Source organism: Camponotus floridanus, unplaced genomic scaffold, assembly GCF_003227725.1.
Source record: "Camponotus floridanus strain SB8 unplaced genomic scaffold, Cflo_v7.5 scaffold24, whole genome shotgun sequence".
Classification (NCBI taxonomy): Eukaryota; Metazoa; Arthropoda; class Insecta; order Hymenoptera; family Formicidae; genus Camponotus; species Camponotus floridanus.
In genome coordinates this window covers 940,016-962,432 of record NW_020229370.1, presented here as the reverse complement: position 1 = coordinate 962,432, position 22,417 = coordinate 940,016, and the positions used below count along the sequence as shown (strand labels likewise).

The 22,417-nt window shown below is 25.6% G+C and overlaps 5 protein-coding genes across 6 annotated transcripts; all 5 read right to left on the bottom strand.

Annotated features, from left to right (window-relative positions):
- Positions 1–32: 32 nt before the first annotated feature.
- On the bottom strand, positions 33–3,995 carry LOC109610403 (odorant receptor 13a-like). The gene is made up of 7 exons (XM_025409035.1): positions 3,954–3,995; positions 3,483–3,752; positions 2,758–3,226; positions 2,075–2,174; positions 1,794–1,919; positions 509–664; positions 33–87 (listed from the first exon to the last, which is right to left on the bottom strand). Exons 1-7 carry the CDS (start codon positions 3,973–3,975, stop codon positions 34–36), a joined length of 1,197 nt encoding a protein of 398 aa, XP_025264820.1. The 5' UTR covers positions 3,976–3,995; the 3' UTR covers position 33.
- Positions 3,996–4,864: 869 nt separating this feature from the next.
- Positions 4,865–8,360, bottom strand: LOC105249270 (odorant receptor 43a). Its single transcript, XM_025409022.1, has 7 exons — positions 8,327–8,360; positions 7,921–8,190; positions 7,145–7,613; positions 6,439–6,538; positions 6,142–6,267; positions 5,269–5,424; positions 4,865–4,922 (listed from the first exon to the last, which is right to left on the bottom strand). The coding sequence occupies exons 1-7, from the start codon at positions 8,358–8,360 to the stop codon at positions 4,869–4,871; spliced, it is 1,209 nt and encodes a 402-aa protein (XP_025264807.1). The 3' UTR covers positions 4,865–4,868.
- A 653-nt stretch (positions 8,361–9,013) lies between these two features.
- On the bottom strand, positions 9,014–12,242 carry LOC112638045 (odorant receptor 43a-like). The gene is made up of 7 exons (XM_025409024.1): positions 12,211–12,242; positions 11,682–11,951; positions 10,890–11,358; positions 10,247–10,346; positions 9,971–10,096; positions 9,604–9,759; positions 9,014–9,067 (listed from the first exon to the last, which is right to left on the bottom strand). The coding sequence occupies exons 1-7, from the start codon at positions 12,239–12,241 to the stop codon at positions 9,014–9,016; spliced, it is 1,206 nt and encodes a 401-aa protein (XP_025264809.1). The 5' UTR covers position 12,242.
- Positions 12,243–14,624: 2,382 nt separating this feature from the next.
- Positions 14,625–17,503, bottom strand: LOC105249272 (odorant receptor 43a-like). Its single transcript, XM_020026907.1, has 7 exons — positions 17,404–17,503; positions 16,951–17,226; positions 16,197–16,665; positions 15,836–15,935; positions 15,562–15,687; positions 14,918–15,073; positions 14,625–14,684 (listed from the first exon to the last, which is right to left on the bottom strand). Exons 1-7 carry the CDS (start codon positions 17,432–17,434, stop codon positions 14,631–14,633), a joined length of 1,212 nt encoding a protein of 403 aa, XP_019882466.1. The 5' UTR covers positions 17,435–17,503; the 3' UTR covers positions 14,625–14,630.
- A 989-nt stretch (positions 17,504–18,492) lies between these two features.
- Positions 18,493–21,830, bottom strand: LOC105249273 (odorant receptor Or2-like). Of its 2 annotated transcripts, none has more exons than XM_020026929.2 (7): positions 21,768–21,830; positions 20,967–21,236; positions 20,025–20,490; positions 19,679–19,778; positions 19,056–19,175; positions 18,710–18,865; positions 18,493–18,559 (listed from the first exon to the last, which is right to left on the bottom strand). In XM_020026929.2, the coding sequence occupies exons 1-7, from the start codon at positions 21,796–21,798 to the stop codon at positions 18,506–18,508; spliced, it is 1,197 nt and encodes a 398-aa protein (XP_019882488.2). In that variant the 5' UTR covers positions 21,799–21,830; the 3' UTR covers positions 18,493–18,505. The 2 variants fall into 2 exon arrangements, with proteins under 2 accessions (XP_019882488.2, XP_025264856.1); XM_025409071.1 differs by having other exon boundaries at positions 20,967–21,240; positions 21,768–21,783.
- Positions 21,831–22,417: the final 587 nt, after the last annotated feature.

Below are 22,417 nucleotides of genomic sequence, written 5' to 3'. Positions count from 1 at the left end.
TGAAATATTCATATATAATACAGCTTGATTCCTTTAATTTTGTATTGCCAATAAAACCGACATATAACTAGCCGATGTTTTTAATAGCTAAAAATAAATACATCTTTATTTTAAGATTTATTTACGAAACTATAAAATATAATTATTTATAAATAATATTGATTACAGTTCTATATTATATTTGTAACATTATATTTTTAATATCTAAATATTTAATATCTTAAAACTAAATTAAATTAAATTAAATTAAATTAAATTAAATTTTTGTTTTATAATTTCTATAAATTTTTCTAACAAATTTAATTTAAGAATTACAAATTGTCAACATATTTTGAATATAAAACTCTTATTTTAATGTTGTCAAAAAATCAGAAAAGATTAAATCATTATATGAGTTTATGAACTTTCCCTATTTAATTGATAAATATGTTAATTAATAATTATTTTATAAATACAGAAAATAGAAAAAGAGAGAATTAGAATATAGTTAAAATAATTAATAACATACATTGCAAAAAGTGGTCATTGTTAGTGGAACAATCTTTCCTGCAGTGATACGAAAGGGTTTCTGAATTCGAATCATTAATAAAATAAGATTTCTCGCTTGTTTAGATTCCCAATTGTACCATTCAAGGTCGTATACAGAATGATATACTGCTTCAGACTTAATAAGAAAACATACAATAAGGTATATAAATAATATTATTATTAAATATTAATATTATTATTGATGTTGATGTGTTGATATTATTGTTGATAAAAATTTCTCTCCATTATCATTTTTAAAAAATTTTTTTCAAAACATAGTATTCGAATATCAAAATCTAAACGCTAAATTTTAATCTTACAAACAGTGTTTTTGCAAATAGAAATAAGATTCATTTTTAATATAAGAAACGCTTTATATTTATATTTTGCAGAATTATCTTTATTTAATGCTTAGGGAAATATATAGATATATAATATGTTAAACGTATATATATATATATATATATATATATATATATAAACAAAAATATATGTATATTAAACATATGTAATGTACCAAACATATATATTATTAAACGTACACAGAATTTAGAAGACAAATTTCAATATAGTATTGTAGCACTATACTAAAGTTCAACAATGAATAATACAACTATAAAAATCCTTTTTTAATATAAAAATATTTGCTAAACTTATTATACAGGGTGATTCTGAACAAACGTTTATCTTTAAAATATCAAATTCTTGAATTCTAAGACGATTTTTCCTCTTGCAAAATTTTGCCCGGAGCTTAGTTTTTAAACTATAAAGGGAAATAGTTCACTATTTAAGGAATGAGTACAAGCAGGGACGGCGCGATATAGGCGATTACGTGGAGCGTTCACCGCGATCAGCTGATTGCTATACGCGATGACTGTAACAATTAGTTTGTGTGTGTGTGTGTGTATGTGCGTGCGTACACATTCTCACACACACACTGATTGTTACAGTCATCGCGTATAGCAATCAGCTGATCGCGGCGAATGCTCCACGTAATCGCTTATATCGCGCCGTCCCTGCCTACCTCTTGTACTCGTTCCATAAGTAGTGAACTATTTCCCTTTATAGTTTAAAAACTAAGCTCCGGGCAAAATTTTGCAAGAAGAAAAATCGTCTTAGAATTCATTCAAGAATATGATATTTTAAAGACAAACATTTGTTTAGAATCACCCTGTATAATGCATATAATATTAAAATAAAACTGTAATAGATCACGAATAATGTATATCATATTTATATTATATGTATATAAAGTTGTAACTTACTTGTTCTGTTATTAGCTCTGCACCATAACAATAGAAAAACATTTGCGCGAATAAAATAATGATAATTACTATTATATAATATATTCGTGAGAAACTCGCAGCATTTATCTTCTCATTATTAATCATCTGAATAATAAAAACGAATTACAAGAAAAAATAATAATAATAAATAATAATAACAAACGATTATATACAATGCATATCGCAACTAAATATTTTAAGAATTATTTAAATACATTTAATATATTTAATATAATTTATAATATGTTACCATAACTTACAACAATCAGCACAAATCCGAATACACAAAATAAAAAGCTAAAATGTACCATCGATGTGAGCATCATTAAATTGAATATATCTTCGACTATGTCAACATATCTGCAAACATAGAACACATTTAAAGTTATATTAAAATCAATAAAAATACATTCAGTACATATTGTATGATAATACACTTAAGATTTTATACAGCTATTGTATCTATAAAACAATCTGTAATTAATTAATCTATGATTAATCTTGCATTATTTGCTAAATATTTTGCTATATTTCAACAAATATTGAATATAAAATACATCGCATATAAAAACTTTCAATTTTTTAACAAGTTGAGTTTCATAAAAAGCCAATTTAATAAAATTTAATAAAAAATTAGTTCAATGAATCAAAAAACACATAGAATGATATTAGTATTAATTTTTACAAAAGAAAGAATTTATATAATAATAATTGTAGATGAAAATTAAAAAGAAAAAATTGAAAAAAAATTTTATTTTACATATGTGTGTTTGTGTGTGTGTGTGTGTGTGTGTGTGTGTGTGTGTGTGTGTGTGTGTGTTTGTATACTCATAGAATGTCTTCTATAATTAAATCACATAAGAAGAAAGTTAAATCTAAAAGATCGTATTAGGATTAATTTTTTTTTAAATTAAATTTATCAAGTCAAAATCAAAACTCCCACCTGATAAGTCGCACATGCGTTTCTACGTTATAACTCAAAGCTTTTTTGAACTCGTTATCTGCATCCAAATTGACTAATCGGCCTCTGAAGTTCTCTAATTGACCGCAAACATGAAAAATTACTAATCCAAGAAAACTATCTATCGATGCATACATTACGACAGCCATAAACAGTCCTACAACTTGAGTAAAATATGTCAACTCAAACTGTGGACTTTTATCTGTGTCGTAACAATAATATGTCTGCAGAATTAATGGTTTGTTCCGATCCGTAAGATTTGTTAGATGTCTGAACGATAGACCAAAATAAGGAAAAATAGTTATCATAATTAACGTAAATACCATCAGAACGTATGAACAAATTATAATCAAACGAGAGATCCGTACACGCTTCATCATTACATCTCTTTCTGCGACTTGTGTTAACGTCATCCAATCTTCTTTCATCATGTTTATAACGGATAATAGTACTTAAACGTGTAAAAAAACCATAATAAATAAAATAATTAAACAATATTTATGTCTAATTTATTGTTATTTGTTAATCTATAAATCAAAAAGAGAATTGATATATATTTTAATTTAATATATATATATTGCACTAATATAATTAACTTTAAGTAATATTACTCCTAATATGTGAATAATAAATTAAATGTTTTAATAGAATTTAACAAAGAAATGAGATATATATAGCTACGTATTCTACATTAAATCTAGACATACCTGATTGCTTTTGTCGCATAATAACAAATTTTAATAAAATCGAAAATATAGGTAATGTAAGTCGTAAATTGTCTATCATTAGTATCATGTCACCCCAAACTCGCATAAATGCATGTACAAGAGGAATACCAAGAATAAATACGATCATAATGAAAGCAAAACTTGCACGAATGTCAGGACCAAATCTTCTTTTAACAACTCCATCCATATTAGGCCATAAGCCGATCAATTCTAAGCTCCGACGGTTTAAGTCAATTGCCCATAAGAAATCTTTAAGTAAAACTTTTATTTAATAAACTTAAGTAGTAATTATAAATTAACATGTAAATTATGAAATTTTGATAAAAAGTAATGAAAATGCTATATATGTATATATAACATATAAATTTATAATATAACATTAACTTAAAGTCATATTGAAAATTCAGTGTTATATTACTAGCAAAAAAATATATAACGTATGCTCAGTACCTCTGTAACCTGAAGATTCCATAGATGTATCTCAAAGGTATATATCGAAGGTTAACACGGATATATTAAAAAGATGTCGTCTTGGTTTTCCCACTCTATAATAAAATAACTATCACGCATGCTCATAGAGAGAGTACAACAACCTGACTATTTCATCGAAGAATGCATTAAATATTAAAGATGCTATTTCCTATTGCTTAGTTTTCTGCGTCGTAAAAACTTTGTAAGCGTTAAAATAGTTATGTGAACATCTTTTTTTTTAATAACGTGAGAAGTGTTGTTATATATCGTCGATAACTTGTCAAACTTGTCTTGAAAGTTTTTTCATGCTGCGTAACGCTTTATTACGTGCGTTCACTTTGCAGTGAGAGATAATGATATGTTTGTATGTTATGTAGTGGAACCATTTTTTTTGTATAGCGAATATGGAAAAATTACAATAAAAAGAGAAAAAATAAGACAATGGAAAAATGTTATATGTACTTTACAAAAATATCTTTCTGGTATTTAAAAAGTCTACAATATAGAATGTACAAAATATCGCATTTACTTTATATATTTTTCGCATTTGTTGCATGATCACATTTATTGTATAGCATTAAGTACAATAGTATTGAAAATTTTGAATAAAAAATTAATTCTTTTACTGTTGAAAAACTTGATATCGAAATCTATGATGGTCTGTGATAAAGCTTTTCTTATAATATTGTATTCTTCAAATAAAAATAATATAATTTACGATAAACAGCAAACATCGAGTTATAATAATGAAAATTTATTTTTTTTTTATTACAAATATAATTATTGACATTTATTAACACTTTTAATTGGAGAAAATATATTCGTTGTTGATTTTTATTTACTTGAATTAATGAAATATTCATAAATATTTATATATAATACAGCTTGATTCTTTTAATTTTGTATTGCCAATAAAACTGACATATAGCTAGCCGATGTTTTTAATAGCTAAAAACAAATATATCTTTATTTTAAGACTTATTTACGAAACTATACAATATAATTATTTATAAAATATTATTGATTACAGTTCTATATTATGTTTGGAAAATTATATTTTCAATATCTAAATATTTAATATCTTATAATTAAATTAAATTAAATTAAATTAAATTAAATTAAATTTTTGTTTTATAATTTTTAAACATTTCTAACAGATTTAATTTAAGATTAAAAGTTACAAGTTGTCAATATATTATGATAAATATTGATTAATAATTATTTTTTATAAATACAAAACATAGAAAAAGAGAGTATTAGAATATAGTTAAAATATAAATAATTAATAACTAACGTTGCAAAAAGTGGTCATCGTTAGTGGAACAATTTTTCCTGCAGTGATACGAAAGGGTTCTTGAATTTGAATCATTAATAAAATAAGATTTCTCGCTTGTTTAGATTCCCAATTGTACCATTGAAGATCGTATACAGTACGATATACTGCTTCAGACTTAATAAGGAAACATACAATAGGGTATATAAATATTATTATTATTAAATATAATTAAATAATATTATTATATTAAATAATATTAATAATATTATTATTAAATATTAATATTATTGTTGATATTATTGTGTTGATATTATTGTTGATAAAAATTTCCCTCCATTATCATTTTTTTAAATTTTTTCCAAAACATAATAGTATTCAGATATCGAAATATAAACACTAAGTTTCAATCTTACAAAGAGTCTTTTTGCAAATAGAAGTAAAATTTATTTTTAATATGAAAAACACTTCATATTTATATTTTGCAAAATTATCTTTATTTAATGCTTAGAGAAATATATAAATATATAATATGTTAAACATATATATATATATATATATATATATATATATAAACAAAAATATATATATATTAAATATATTTAATATACCAAAAATTAAATATATTTAATATACCAAACGTATGTATTATTAAACGTACACAGAATTTAGAAAACAAATTTCAATATAGTATTTATTATATTGTAGCACTATACTAAAGTTCAACAATGAATAATACAACTATAAAAATTCTTTTTTAATATAAAAAGGTTTGCTAAACTTATTATATAATGCATATAATATTAAGATAAAACTGTGATTGATCACGAATAATGTATGTCATATTTATATTATATGTATATTATATTTATATTATATAAAGTTGTAACTTACTTGTTCTGTTATTAGCTCTGCACCATAACAATACAAAAACATTTGCGCAAATAAAATAATGATAATTACTATCACGTAATATATTCGTGAGAAACTCGCAGCATTTATCTTCTCATTATTAATCATCTGAATAACATCAACAATGAATAACAAAAACGAATTACAAGAAAAAATAATAATAATAAATAATAATAACAAACGATTACATACAATGCATATTGCAACTAAATATTTTAAGGATTATTTAAATACATTTAACATATTTAATATAATTTATAATATGTTACCATAACTTACAACAATCAGCACAAATCCGGATATACAAAATAAAAAGCTAAAATATGTCATCGATGCGAGCATCATTAAATTGAATATATCTTCGACTATGTCAATATACCTCCAAACATAGAACATATTTAAGTGCCATTATATTAAAACAAATAAAAATACATTCAGTACATATTTTGTATGACAATACAGTTAAGATTTTATACAGCTATTGTACGTATAAAACAATCTGTAATTAATTAATCTATAATTAATCTTGCATTATTTGCTAAATATTTTGCTATATTTCAACAAACATTGAATATAAAAATACTTCGAATACAAAAACTTTCAATTTTGACAAGTTAAGTTTCATAAAAAGCCAATTTAATAAAATGTAATATTTAATGATTCAAAAAGCAAATAGAATAACATTAGTATTAATTAATTTTTACAAAAGAAAGAATTTATATGATAATTATAAATGTAGATGAAAATTAAAAAGTAAAGATAGGAAAAAATCTCATTTTACATATGTACATATGTATGCATATATGTATATACGTATGTATATATGTGTGTATACGCGCGCACGCGCGCGCGTGTGTGTATGATCATAGAATGTTTTCTATAATAAGGTCACATCAGAAGAAAGTTAAATCTAAAACATCGTGTTAGAATTAATTTCTTCCAAAACTAATTTGACATTTTATCAAGTCAGAATCAAAATCCACACCTGATAAGTCGCACATGCGTTTCTATATTGTAACTCAAAGCTTCTTTGAACTCATGATTTGCGTCCAAATTGACTAGTCGTCTTCTAAAATTCTCTAATTGACCGCAGATGTGAAAAATCACTAATCCAAGAAAACTATCTATCGATATATATATTATGATAGCCAGAAACATTCCTATGACTTGAGTAAGATATGTCAACTCAAACTGTGGACTTTTATCTGTGTCGTAACAATAATATGTCTGCAGAATTAATGGTTTGTTTCGATCCGTAAGATTTGTCAGATGTCTGAACGATAGACCAAAATAAGGAAAAATAATCATCATAATGAACGTAAATACTGTCAGAACGTATGCACAAATTACAATCAATCGAGAGATCCGTACACGCTTCATCATTACATCTCTCTCTGTAACTTGTTTTAACGTCATCCAATCTTCTTTCATCATGTTTATAACGGATAATAGTACTTAACATGTAAAAAAGCAATATCGGTAATAAATAAAATAATTAAATAATTTATGTCTAATTTATTGTTATTTGTTAATTTATAATATAAATCGAAAAGAGAATTGGTATTTATTTTTATTTAATATATATATATATATATATATATATATATATATATACATATATATATATTGCGATAATAAAATTAACTTTAAGTAATATTATTTCTAATATGTGATTAATAAATTAAATACTGTAATAAAATTTGACAAAGAAATGAAATATAATATGTAGCTACGTATTCTATATTTAATCCAGACATATACCTGATTGCTTTTGTCGCATAATAACAAATTTTAATAAAATCGTTAACATAGGTAATGTAAGTCGTAAATTGTCTATCATTAGTGTCATGTCACCCCAAACTCGCATAAATGCATGTACAAGGGGAATACCAAGAATAAATGCAATCATAATGAAAGTAAAACTTGCACGAATGTCAGGACCAAATCTTCTTTTAACAACTCCATCCATATTAGGCCATAAGCCGATCAATTCTAAGCTCTGACGGTTTAAGTCAATTGCCCATAAGAAATCTTTAAGTAAAACTTTTATTTAATAAACTTAAGTAATAATTATAAATTAAAATGTAGATTATAAAATTTTGATTAAAAGTATTGAAAATTTAATGTTATACTACAAGCAAAAAAATATATAACGTAGGCTGAGTACCTCTATAACCTGAAGATTCGATAGATGTCTCCATATCGAAAGTTAACACGGATATATTAAAAAGATGTCATCTTGGTTTTCCCTCTCTATATTAAAATAATTACCACGCATGCTCATAAAGGAAGTACAATAACCTGACTATTTCATCGAAGTATGCATTAATTATTAAAGATGCTATTTCCTGTTGCTTAGTTTTCTGCGTCGTAAAAAACTTTGTAGCATAAAATAGTTATGTGAACGTCTTTTTTTTTAATAAAGTGAGAAGTGTTGTTATATCGTCGATAACTTGTCGAACTTGTCTCGAAAGTTTCATACTTTATAGCTTCTTTACGTGCGTTCACTTTGCAACAAGGGATAATGATATTGCATATTGTATTGAAAGAAATTTCATAAATAGCATATACAGAAAATTATGATAAAAAAAAGAAAAAAAATATTACAATAATAAGAATAGAGCGCTACATTTGCTCAACAAATTTCCCTCTTACATTTAAAACATTGAATAAAATAATGTGAAATTTTATTTTCTTTATAATAAATATAATTAATAACTTTTATTAATAATTTTAACTGAAGAATATGTATTTATTATTCATATTCTTATATACATGAATTAATGTAGTAATCATATATAGTACCGTATATAGTACCATTTTCATGTAATTATATAATCATAATTTGATTTCTTTAATTCTGTATTGCCAATAAAAATGATATATAACCAGCTGATGTTTTTAATAGCTGCAAATAAATATATTTTTATTTACAAATTTATTTAAATATATAATAAATTATAAAATAAGAAAATATAGAATCAAAATAAAATTAAAATAAAATTATGGTAAATGTTTACTTTACGTCACACAGCTCGAAAAATTTTTATTTTCATATATGTTGTAGAGGAAATATTTATCAAAAATATTTAAAAAGTAATATTAATTACAATTTCATTTATAATTATATTTATAATTATATTTATAATTACATTTTTAATGTCAAAATTTTGAAGTTCTATAATTAAATATTTTTCGAACTACAGATTTAATTTGAAATTAAAAGTCATAAGTTATATTAACTCATTTTGAAAAAAAAATTTTCTTTTGAATATTTGTCGAAAAGTCAGAAAAAAATATATCATTCCATCCAATTTCCACATTTAAATGATAAATATAATTCAATATTATATTTCATTATATCGAAATATTCTGCATTATATGCAAAAAAGGAGAAAAAGTGAGATAGAATATATTTAAACTAAAAAATATTAATAATCTTACGCTGCAAAAAGTGGCCATTGTTAATGGAACAATCTTTCCCGCAGTAATACGGAATGGTTGCTGAACTCGTACCATTAATAAAATAAGATTTCTCGCTTGTTTAGATTCCCAATTGTACCATTCAAGATTGTACACAGTATGATATACTGCTTCACACTTAACAAGGGAAGAAATACATATATAATAATGTATAAATATTCATATTATTTTGATGTATCGATATTTCTATAAACATTAATAAAAGTTAGATAAAATTTAATTTATATACCATATATATTTATTTTTATTTAGTTTTGTATTAATATAGAAATATGTATAAATAATCATTTTCCATATTTATTTATACGTGCATGAATTTATAACTTACTTGTTCTATTATTAGCTCTCCAACATAGCAATAGAAAAACATTTGCATAAAATAAATAATAATAGCTGCCATCATGCAATATGTTTGTAATAAATTCGTAACATTTATCTTTTCGTTATTGATCATCTGAATAACATATCGCCGATTAATAAAGCCAGATCAAGAAAAAATAAACAATAATAACATACAAATGCATACAATACATACTGCACAAATTGTTTTAAAAATTAACACATATGAAACATTTTTAATACAATCTATGTTATTCGAACTTACAACGATGAACACAAATCCGGAAAGGCAAAATATAATGCCAAAATATATTACTGATCCAAGCATTATTAAAGTGAATATGTCTTCGATGTTATCGACATATCTCCAAACATATTTAAAATTATTATTATTTAGATATTATTTAAAATTAATAAAAATTATACACTTAATATACATTGTACAAGAATATTCGCTTAAGATTATGTATATACGCACGATTATGTATATAGCGTGTGATGAATAATTATATATAAAAATGTTTTCTGCTTAACATTACATTATTTACTAAATGCTCTTTTATTATAATTAATGTTGGAAATAAAACTAAAGCTTTCAATTTTCAAATGTGCAACAATTTAATATAATTTCATTTAATGATATAAAACATGAGTAGAATGCTAGTGAATTTTTGTAAAAAAAAAATTTAGATAAAAATCAACAACTGTATAAATAGAAATGAAAAAAAGAATTTTTATTTTATATATAAAATTTTGTGTATGTATGTGTATGTGTACATTTATCGGATGTTTAATCAGATTAGATGAGAAGAAATTTAAATCTATAAAAATTGAAATACTGTGTTAAGATCAATTTCTTCAAAAGTTCCGTTAAATTTGTAAAATTCTATCACAATCAAAACGCACACCTGATAAGTCGTAAATGAGTCACTATGTTATTACTCAAAGCTTTGTTGAATTCTTTGCCCGCGATCAAATTAACTAACCGGCCTCTGAAATTCTCTAATTGACCGCAGACATGAAAGATCATGAATCCAAGAAAAGTATCTACCGATGTATATATTATCAAGACCAAAAACGATGCTACAATTTGAGTAAGATAAGTCAACTCGTACTGTGGACTCTTATCTGTGTCATACAAATAATATGACTGCAGAAAAAACGGTTTGTTCCGATCCGTGAGATTCGTCAGATGTCTAAATGATAGACCAAAATAAGGACAAATAATCATGATAATTAACGTGACTACCATTAGGACGTATGCACAAATTACAATCAGTCGAGAGGTTTGCATACGCTTCATCATTACATTTCTTTCTCCGTCTTGCTTTAATATCATCCAATCTTCTTTCATCATATTTACGACAGACAACAGTACTAAATACACAAAAGAAGCAATATCGATAAGTAATATAAATAAATAATTCATATTTAATTCATATCTAATTTGCTGTTATTTGTTAATCTATAAATCAAAAGGAAAATCGATACATTGAAATTTTAATTTAATTCGATATATATATTATAATGTTGCGATAATGAAAAAATATATTGTGATATATGACTTATATAATATATTTATAATTTATTTTAATATAATATTAATCCCAATATATAAAATAATAAATTAAGTATAGACATAAGAATATAACAATGAAATGAGATCTATAGCTATGTATTCTACATCAATCCAGACATACCTGATTGCTTCCATCGCATGATAACAAGCTTTAGTAAAACTGTCAAAACAGGTAATGTAAATCGTAAATTGTCTATCATTAGTGACATATTGCCCCAAACTCGCGTAAGTGCATGTACAAGAGGAATAATAAGGAAAAATGTTATCGTAAGGAAAGCGAAACTCGCACGAATATTAGAACCGAGACCTTTTTTGGTGATTCCATCAGTTGAAGGCCATAAGCCAATCAATTCTAAGCTGGGACGGTTTAATTCAATTGCCCACACGAAATCTTTAAATAAGACTTTTATTTAAGAAATTTGAGTAGTAATTACTAACTTATATATAAATAAAATTTTGACAAAAAGTGATGAAGGTATAATATATGTATGTGTTGTAATATAAATTTATATTATATATAAATTTAATATAAATTTATATTATATTTAAATTTATAAATTTATATTATATATAAATTTATAATACAATATTAATTTAAATATATTGAAAATTTGTCACTATAAGAAAAATGTATGATATAGGTTTCTTACCTCTGTGACCTGAGGATTTCGATATATCCATGTCAAAGTCTAACAAATATATATTGTAGAGGTGCTGACCATCATATTCTTTCTATTCTGTAATAACTATCACGCATGCTCATAGAACGAGTACAACAACCTGGCTATTTTGTGGCGAAAGAGGCATTAAATATTAAAGATGTTACTTTCAATGGCTTATAGTTTCTTATTTCGAGATAAAACTTTATGAGCATAAGAAAAGTTAGGTACACGTCTGTATTAGTAAAATGGAAGATATATTGTGTTACTATATTGTTGAAAAGTCTTATCGAACTTGTCAGAAAAGTTTTTTCATGTTTTGTAACGTTTTATTATATGCGTTCACATTACAACGAGAGATAATGATATATTTGTATGTTATGTAGTGGATAAATTTTGTACTGCGAATATAGAAAAATTAAAAAAAAAAGAATAACGATGAAAACGATACAGAAAATACTACATTTGCTTTACTTATTTCTTTCTCGCATCTAAAAAGAAAGTCTACAATATAGAAAGTATGGAGTATCACATTTTTATTTTACACATTTTTTACATATTTGTTGCAAAAACACATTTATTGTGTAACATTGCAATAGTCGGTGTACAAAATTTTGAATTAAGCATTTGTTCTTTTTCTGTATTTTGTTGAGAAAAACGCGATATAGAAATCTACTTAATCGAGTTCTTCTGATAACAATGATGATTGTAATTTTAAAATAAAAATTTTATTTTCTTGATAACAAAGATAATTATTGGCTTTCATTAAGATTTTTATTAGTATTTTTAACTGAAATATGTATATTCGTTGTTCATTTCTATCTACACTTGAATTAATGAATATTCATGAACAATAATAATTTGTTTTTTAATTTTGCATTGCCAATAAAATTGACATATTACTAGCCGATGTTTTTAATAGCTGCAAATATAAATATATCTTTATTTAAAAAATAACTTACGAAACTATAAAATAAAATTATTTAAAAAATAATATTGATTATTGATCCATGTTACATATGTAATTACATCTTCAATATTTAAATTTTTCATATCTTATAATTGAAAAAAAAAACTTAATATAATTCGACCACACTGGCAATTTATTGGTTAATAATGTGTCACAACGTTTCGACCATGGGTTTTGGTCCTTATCTAATGCCAGTTTGCTAAGATACTTTCACTTGATGTGTGGTCGAATTATATTAAGTTTTTTTTAATTTATCTACTGGCAACTTTCAAGAATTTATTATTATTCTTATAATTGAATTAAATTAAATAATTAAATTTTTAATGTCTTGTAATTAACTTTTAATAACTTGTAATTTTAATGTCTTTAATTAACGTTAAATAACTTTTCTGATTTAATTTAAAATTATAGTTCCAAGTTGTAAACACATTTTAAGAATAAACTTTTCATTTTAATATTTATCAAAAAGTCAGAAAAGATTACATTATTATATTTATAAACTCTCCATTTTTAATTGATAAATATGTTGATTAATAATTTCTTGACAGAGATCTGATTTCTTTCTCTTTCATCATCGAAAAAACTCCTATAAAATCTTGTATTTATTAGTTTGATATATAGTTCCATTCGCTTCTGTCTATAATTAATCTATTTTGACATTTGAATTCTATATATAATTAATCTTTATCTTGACATTTGAATTTTTTATCATTCATCTTTAATAACTTCAACTTCCAAGATTTGTTATTATGTTTATAATCATTTTTTTTAAACTTTTTGTTGAAACTTTTCATATAGAGTTATCTCAAATATTCTTCTCTTGATAAGATTTGCCAACGCTTTATGAAATATAAAAACGCAATTTTATAATATATGTGATAACAATTTAAATTTGCCAAATCCTTCCTAGCAAGGATAATTTAGTGTATTTTTCCATCTCAAAGATCATACTTCTGTTCATCTTTTTTTTTTTAAATTGGAGCAAATGATATACAATACATCTAAAACCACAATTATGTAAATGAATGCATTTCTCGATGTTGGTTTGAAGATATAAATTAAACACAAACGTCACTATCACTATCACTAGATATACACGTAACACAAAGAATGTATGCACTAACACTAAAGAGATTTTAAAATATAAGTTGATATTTTTTTTTCAAAAATACACAGATTTCTAGTTTTTAGATCGAGCTTTATTCTTGTGACGGATAAAAATGGATACAAATCATATGTCACAATACACAATAATTTATTATAAATATAGCAAATACAATGAGATAAACAATGTAATTTTTATTTCTACTAACAATTACTTAATACAATTTTATTTTATCTATAATATTATAATATACACCTAATTGGAAATATATGTTCATTTCTTTTTGTCAAAAAAATAAGTAACTAATAATAACACTATTATTTTCGATGTATATTTTCAACTTCGCTTCGCCAATAAAAACGATATATAGCCAGCTGATGTTTTCAATAACTGAAAATAAATATGTTTTAGAAATATGTTATAATCACAAAATATATATGTTAAAAAAGGAAAAACTTTTGCACATTTAATGTTGATATGTTTTCATGTCATATAATCACGTAACATTTATAATTGAGATTAATAATTAGACAGTATTTTCTCGGCTAAAAATCTAATATAAATGAATTTTAAAAAATTTTTAAGAATGCGGGCGGGAAAACGTAAATTAAGGGTGATCTTACGCTGCAAAAAGTGGTCATGGTTAATGGAACAATTTTTCCAGCAGTGATACGAAAGGGTTCATGGATTCGTATCATTAATATAATAAGATTCCTCGCCTTTCTCGACTCCAATTTGTACCACTCAAGATCGCACACTGCACGATATACTGCATTACACTTAACAAATATACACATAACGATATATAAATATCCATGTTTATTTCATAATACAAGCCGTTCTCATAAACGTTAATAAAAATTTATTGAAATATACTTAATATCATCATCTAACGAAATACATTTTACAGAAAAATACATTTTTGAAATAGATAAAAAATTTTTTAATTTTAATCAACAATCATATTTATGTAAATAATTTTACAAATATGTATAACAATGTGAAGCTCAATGATTTTTAAACAATATGAAAAATTAAATTTAAGATTTGTATTTGTGATAAATGACAAACACAATTGTAATATATTAAAATTCTATTAATGTAGTTTTATTAAACATATAATATGAAAAATATTAAAAATATTGTTTTACTACTACAATGTACACAAAAAAATTAAATGTATATTATACTTACTTATTTAAATATATAATTTACTTCATTTATTCAATATATGTGACTTATTCTCGTATTTAAATATATGACTTACATGTTGTATTATAAGCTCTCCGGCACCGCAATAGAGAAATGTATGCGATAATAAAATAAGAGCAGCAACTGCCATGTAGCATGCTTGTGGAAGACCCGCATTACTTACCTTTTTATCAGTAACTACCTGAATAACATATCTCGCTAATTAATAGAAACAGATAAATGTAAAACAAATATCACGAATTTTAGATATATTATGGAAATTAGAAGAACAAAAATAAAACACTTGTTTAACATTTTTAAATATACTCGTAATACAATAGAAAACTTACGGTAAGCAACAAGAATCCGCATAAACAAAACACAATACCAAAATAGGATAGCAATCCCAGCATCATTAAAGTGAACGTATCCTCAATGTTATCAGCAAATCTGTAAGTATTATATATAAATATTTTTAAAATAATGTCGCATTAAAATCAATAAATTTTTTACACGCATTTAAGAACAACTAAAGAACAATAAAAAATCTGTGTGATAGATCGTATTAAAAAGATTGATGTTTACATCAAAATATGAATAAAAGTTTAACACTTAAAAATTAAAATCCTCGTTCAAAAATCAATCTTTTTTAGAAATTTTACCAATCTTTGTAATATTTTGATATATTGACACAATTTTCAAAAGCCATACCTGATGAGTCGTAAATGAGTCACCACACTATTACTTAGAGCATTGTTGAAATCTTTGCACGAGACCAAATTTATCACTCGGCGCCTAAAGTTCTCCAATTGGCCGCAGATATGAAGGATCACGAGTCCCAAAAAAGCATCTACCGATGTATAAATTATACCTGCCAAAGAAATCGTTATGACTTGAGCAAAAAATGTCAATTCAAATTGCGGGCTCTGATCTGTGTCGTAGAAATAATACGTCTGCAGCGGTAACGGTTTGTTTCGATCCGTAAGATTCGTTAGATGCCTGATTTGTATACCAAAGCAGGGAAGAATAATTAGCATGACAAACGCCAGCATCATTATAACATATCCGAAAATTACGAGTAACCGTGCGGTTCGTGCTCGTTTTATCATCACGTCCCTCTCCGTGGCTAACTTTAACGTTGTCCAATCTTCCGCCATCATATTTACGATGGATAATAAAACTTGAAAATATAAAAAAATAGGTATTATTAAAATACAAAGATGAAAGATTTTAATAAGCGATTTTTTAAATTTAAAATAAAGAAAGAAGAAATCTTTCGGCATTTTATAGTTTAATTTATTTTGTGTGTGTGTATTACAATTTTAAATAATTAATAATTCCTAATTTTTCCGAGATCATAATTCAATATGCTTCTAATAAATCAATAAAATCCATGAAAAAATTTGACGAAAGAAAAGGAAATGCAAGATTAGATTTTGCATCACAAATAGAGTCCAGCCCATACCTGTTCGTTTCCATCGCATGATAACAAATTTTATCGAAACCACTATGAGAGGTAATGTAATTCGCAAATTATCTATCATAAGTACCATATCGCCCCAAACTCGTAAGAGCGCCCATATAAGGGGAACACCAGAGGCAAGTATCACCGTAATAAAGGCAAGACCCATTCGAATGTCAGACCCGTGACCTTTTTTCGCGGTTTCATCGGTTTTACAATTAGGCCATAAACCGATCAGTTCCAAACCCAAGCGATGTAGTTCAACTGCCCACACGAAATCTGACAATTGTTTTTTCTTTAATTTCATAAACAGCTTGAACAATAATTACACTTATAGATCATGGAAGATAATATCTTTACAGAAGAAATAATAGATGAAAAATTGTCAATTCAAAAATATATTGGAATGTGAAATATACTAGAAGCGAAAAATGTACGATATGATCTGTTTAGTACCTTTGTATCCTGAAGATCTTGAAATGTTCATGTCGAAGACTAGCACATGAGGAGAAGTTTTCTCTTCCCACTCTGCGATATAAAATGATCATCACGCATGCTCGCGACATAAGTGCAAGCGCCTCTATCTACTTGCATTAAATATTACAAATGCTATCCCTAGTTGGTAGCAGAGAGAGTTTTTCGTTTTATAACAAAACTTTTCAAGCATGAAGAGAGAAAAGAGTCGTAAGTAGAAACAATAACAAGAACATATATTGTATCTCAATATTTTGCGAGTTTGCGTGAAACTTCTTTTTTGCACTTTATAATGCTTTACGTCGAAAAATAATACATTGTATAAGTAGAGTCCTAGGAAAAAAACAAAAGAAACAAAAATATTGTACAAAAAAGAGCAATTTGTACGATGAAAAATGTGCAAAATATTAAATTAACAGGAACAGAAGATAATTTAATAATTTAATAATTTGAAATTTTTTTAAAAACATTTTCTTAAATTGCGATATAAATATGCGAATAGAGATGCAATATTATTTCATCTGGTTAACTATAACACACATATATTACAATTAATTCTTTCAATATGTGACATTAAGTAGGCCAAATTGCTATGCAAAAGAATATAATGCAAAAAAATAATATGATAATTATAGAAAACAAACTTTTTTACTCTATTTTTTTATTCTATTGCGCAATTAAATTTCTTGTTAATACGAAGAAAATGAAGGAAGTATATTATAAATTTATTTATAGTCGATATTGAAGGCAATAGTAATACATTGGCTACTTTTTCATTACTAATTCAATGAGATTATCGGAGCGGAACACAGCATATTTGTCAAATATAATCTAAATAAAATATACAAAATATATATATATATATATATATATATATATATATATATGAAATGAAAAGAGTATACAAGATTATCTTTTTATAACAAATTCAAAATCAAATACAATCATATTTTAAATAAAAATACTTTAAATACTGTCCAGTCCTCTATCCCACTGTCGATGTTCAATAATAATATCATCATGATAATTATTGTTATTATCATAATTATAATAATTATATATTAATGCGATTCAATGGTATATATTAATCACGTCGCGCAAGCAAAACCGATATATAACCGCCTGACGTTTTTAATAGCTGAAATAATAAGCAAGCTGTATTTTGAGCAATTGTATGGCATTAACATTATAACATTGGTGAAATCTTTTTCTATGAAAATATAAAACTCTTTAATAAAATAACTGAAATATACATTATATACGAATTTACAATTATATATTCACTTACGCTGCAAAAAGCATTCATCGTTAAAGGAAATATCTTGCCAACTGTTACGTAAAGTGGCTTATTTGCGCGAATCATTAATAAAATTAGATTTCTCGCTTGCTTTGGCTCTAATTTATACCAACGATAATCACACGCAGCATGATATATACCTTCGCACTACAATTCAATATAAACTTCAGAGAAGTTGATCATTAATTAATATTTTTATACTATTGAAAATTATAAAAAATATTAAAGAAATTATTATAAAGAACGAAAATTAAGATCTTCAATTACATTCCTTATTTATTTTATTTTAATAAAAATTGCTTTAGTAAAAAAGAATCTAATGAGAAACAATGTTTACCTGCGTTATTAGAAATTCTCCAACTATACAATACAAACACATATGCCCAAAAATATTCACAACGACCATTATAAGAAACAATAATCTTACGAGAGACAAATGACGTCCATCGGTGATAACCTACGATTAAAGAAGAAAGAAACACTAGAAATATTACATTTATTACTGTACAAATAAATATTTTCATGATATAATAATTGGATTTTTATACATATGTATATCTAACATTTCATATGCGGATGCTAGACATTTTATATGCGGATGTATACGTTTTCTTTTCGCAATATATAAAAATTATATGTTTTGTGTAAAATTATTGCGTACAATCGGATACACACACACATAATTTGCTCACAATTTTATATCATATATATATTTATGTTTAATTATGTATAATTGCATAAATATTCCATATTATCTTGTTGACACGCATAATAAATCGACTAAATCTCGTATAGTTTATCAAGGACTTGTGTATAAAGTATGTGTGGTATATTTAAAAAATATAATTTTCATTTAATTTTAATCTAAATATACACAATAAAAGCAAAATATTGAATAGAACAAATTCAAACCGATAAATAAATTTTTTTCCTATGAAGGAAAAAAATTTGTCAACTTACGGTAACTAGTAAGAATCCATAGAGACTAAATAATGTACCGAAATAAAGGAATAATCCAAGAAGCATTAAAGTAAATGTACTCTCGATGACTTTAACACATCTATAATAAATAAAATTTACAATTAAAAAATAAGAAGATAGAATATCTTTTAATTATTTATAATTGATTATGTCTGAAAAATTATAAACATATGTATATTTTATAATTTCAGGTTTTCCGAAAAAGCTGTCACGAAATTTTTCTATCGGAAAAATACATCTATTAATTTCTTCGAATGATTTTATTCCAATCTTCATCATCGTCAATAAAACAATCGAATCAGTGAATAAGCAATGAGTACGAAACCTGATAAGGCGTACATGATCCGTTACCGCATCCGCTAGGACACGATCGAAATTTGGATCCTTTTCATCCGTTAATCGGCCTTTAAGATTCTCCAGTTGGCCGCAGACGTGAAAAACCAGCAATCCAAAGAGGCTGTCGATCGCACTGTAACCCATGGCGGATATCATGAGAGTGACACCCTGAGCGAGAAACGTCAGCTCGAAATACGGACTCTTGTCGGTGTCGTACAGGTAGTACGTCTGCAGGGGCAATGGTTTGCCTGGATCGGTCACGTTTGTTATGTATCTCATGGTGATCCCGAGGCACGGCAGAATAAACAGCAAGATAAACGACGCGAACATTATGACGAATCCGCAGATTATGATCATACGAGGGATCCGTGCGCATCTTATCATAATCTTACGCTCCTCGTCGGTCTTCAGCCTCAGCCAATCTTTGGCGATCATGCTCAGGATCGGCGCGAGAGCTTCAAAGGTAGATTATAACGATTAAATGATTAAAGTGAAAAAATCGTGATCGTTGAGTAAATATAACAATACAGATAATTTTGCAATGATAAAATTACAAATTAAAATAATGATCTTGAAAGATTTATTATAAAGTAAGAAAGTTTTTTATCATCGTTGTGTATCTCATATATGTATTTAAATTACATGTATAAAACTAAAAGTTGTTGAGAGGAAATTAGATCTAAACGTAAAACATAAAATAATTTCTTATGTATGTATATATTTTTGCAAAATTGCACGATTTATTAAGTTACACGTGAAACGTATATATCAGTATAATTGCATTGTTATTTCTTGTTCCCTTTAATCGTATTTTAATATTTATTATTTTATAAAACTTTTAATATTTCCTATAACATTATTTTATCTTTTTTTTAAAGAGGTCTCCATTTTCCAAATTCCCACTATGAGAAAAATTGTGAAACGTATCTACCAGCTCTTTTGCTCCACATGATGACGAGCTTCATTATCATCGATACCAAAGGTAAGGTGAACTGCAGATTATCCGTCATCGACATCAGGTCTCCCCAAACTCTTATCAGGGAATGTATGCAGGGAATCACGCAAACGAAAGTTACCATAATTATTAGCAAAAATACACGTACATTTGCCATTAACTTCTCCCGCGTCGTTTCTTCCATTTTCGGCCAAAGACCGATAAGCTCCAGACTATAACGATTCAACTCCACCGCCCACTTAAAGTCTAGCTACGAAAAAACATTGCGTTTGCTTAAACTCACGAATTAATTTAAGGCAACAATATTTTGCATTGCAAAAGTATTGATAAAATACATAATTCATATAACACATTATAACAATTATTAATTATTTTATATCATTATCTCTCTTGGTATCTCAATCCACACATTTCCCTTTTACACTAGTTTAGGAAAATCGAGCACTTTAAGCACTTTGTCTTTCTCTTATAAAAAAATACACTTATATATTATATTTATAATGTTCCTGTAGAAATTATTTAGATCATAATCATTTAAATTATTCAAAATACATTATGCATATGTATACACTTTATACAACTCTAAAAACTCTAAAAATGCACGTTTCTTTAAAACTTGAACAATATATTAATACATAATAATAATAATAATAATAATAATAATAATAATAATAATAATAATAATAATAATAATTGCCATATGTACTACAATTTAATAAAAAAATAATTAACTCTCTTAGATCACCAAACAAATATTTTGATAGAAACGAGAACAACCTGCGTATCCCGAATATTCGGCAGCATCCATATCAAAGGCTGACGATATACTATTTTCCTCCGTAAAAAAAAATTTATCCCCACCAATTACATACTCGGAGATTATCGCGAGATACACGTGGTATTAAACTTAGGGCCTATAGAATAGTCACGTATTAAATATTGCATGCACCGATAACCGATAACCGATGAATAATTCATATCATTAAAATATAATACATCAGTCCCTTGAAGTTCGAGAAAAAAAAAGAAATTCGAGAAAATGTTAACTTCAAAGTTTCTGCACATCGCGAACAAAGTAGAAATAGTTAAAAAAATGCATACTGTTGCATACGTAAATTGATACATTATTAATGTATTCCTATAGAAACCTTCTTCCAGCATAGCATAATAATTCAAGGAAAACTAGTTGCGATTATGTGAACAACGGACGCGAGACAAATGGTAAGAAGTGAATAAAACATACTTTACCCGAGAAATTTTTCTCCGATTTTTTATTTCAATTTCAAATTTCTACTTTGATATTTTGAGCAGTCAAATCATTTTTTTTTTAATTATCTAGCTCCTACTTAAAATCGCCAAATTTTACTTGAATTTTGTTCTCATTTTAATATTTCTACAATTTTTTAATTCTGTTTAATATTATTTAA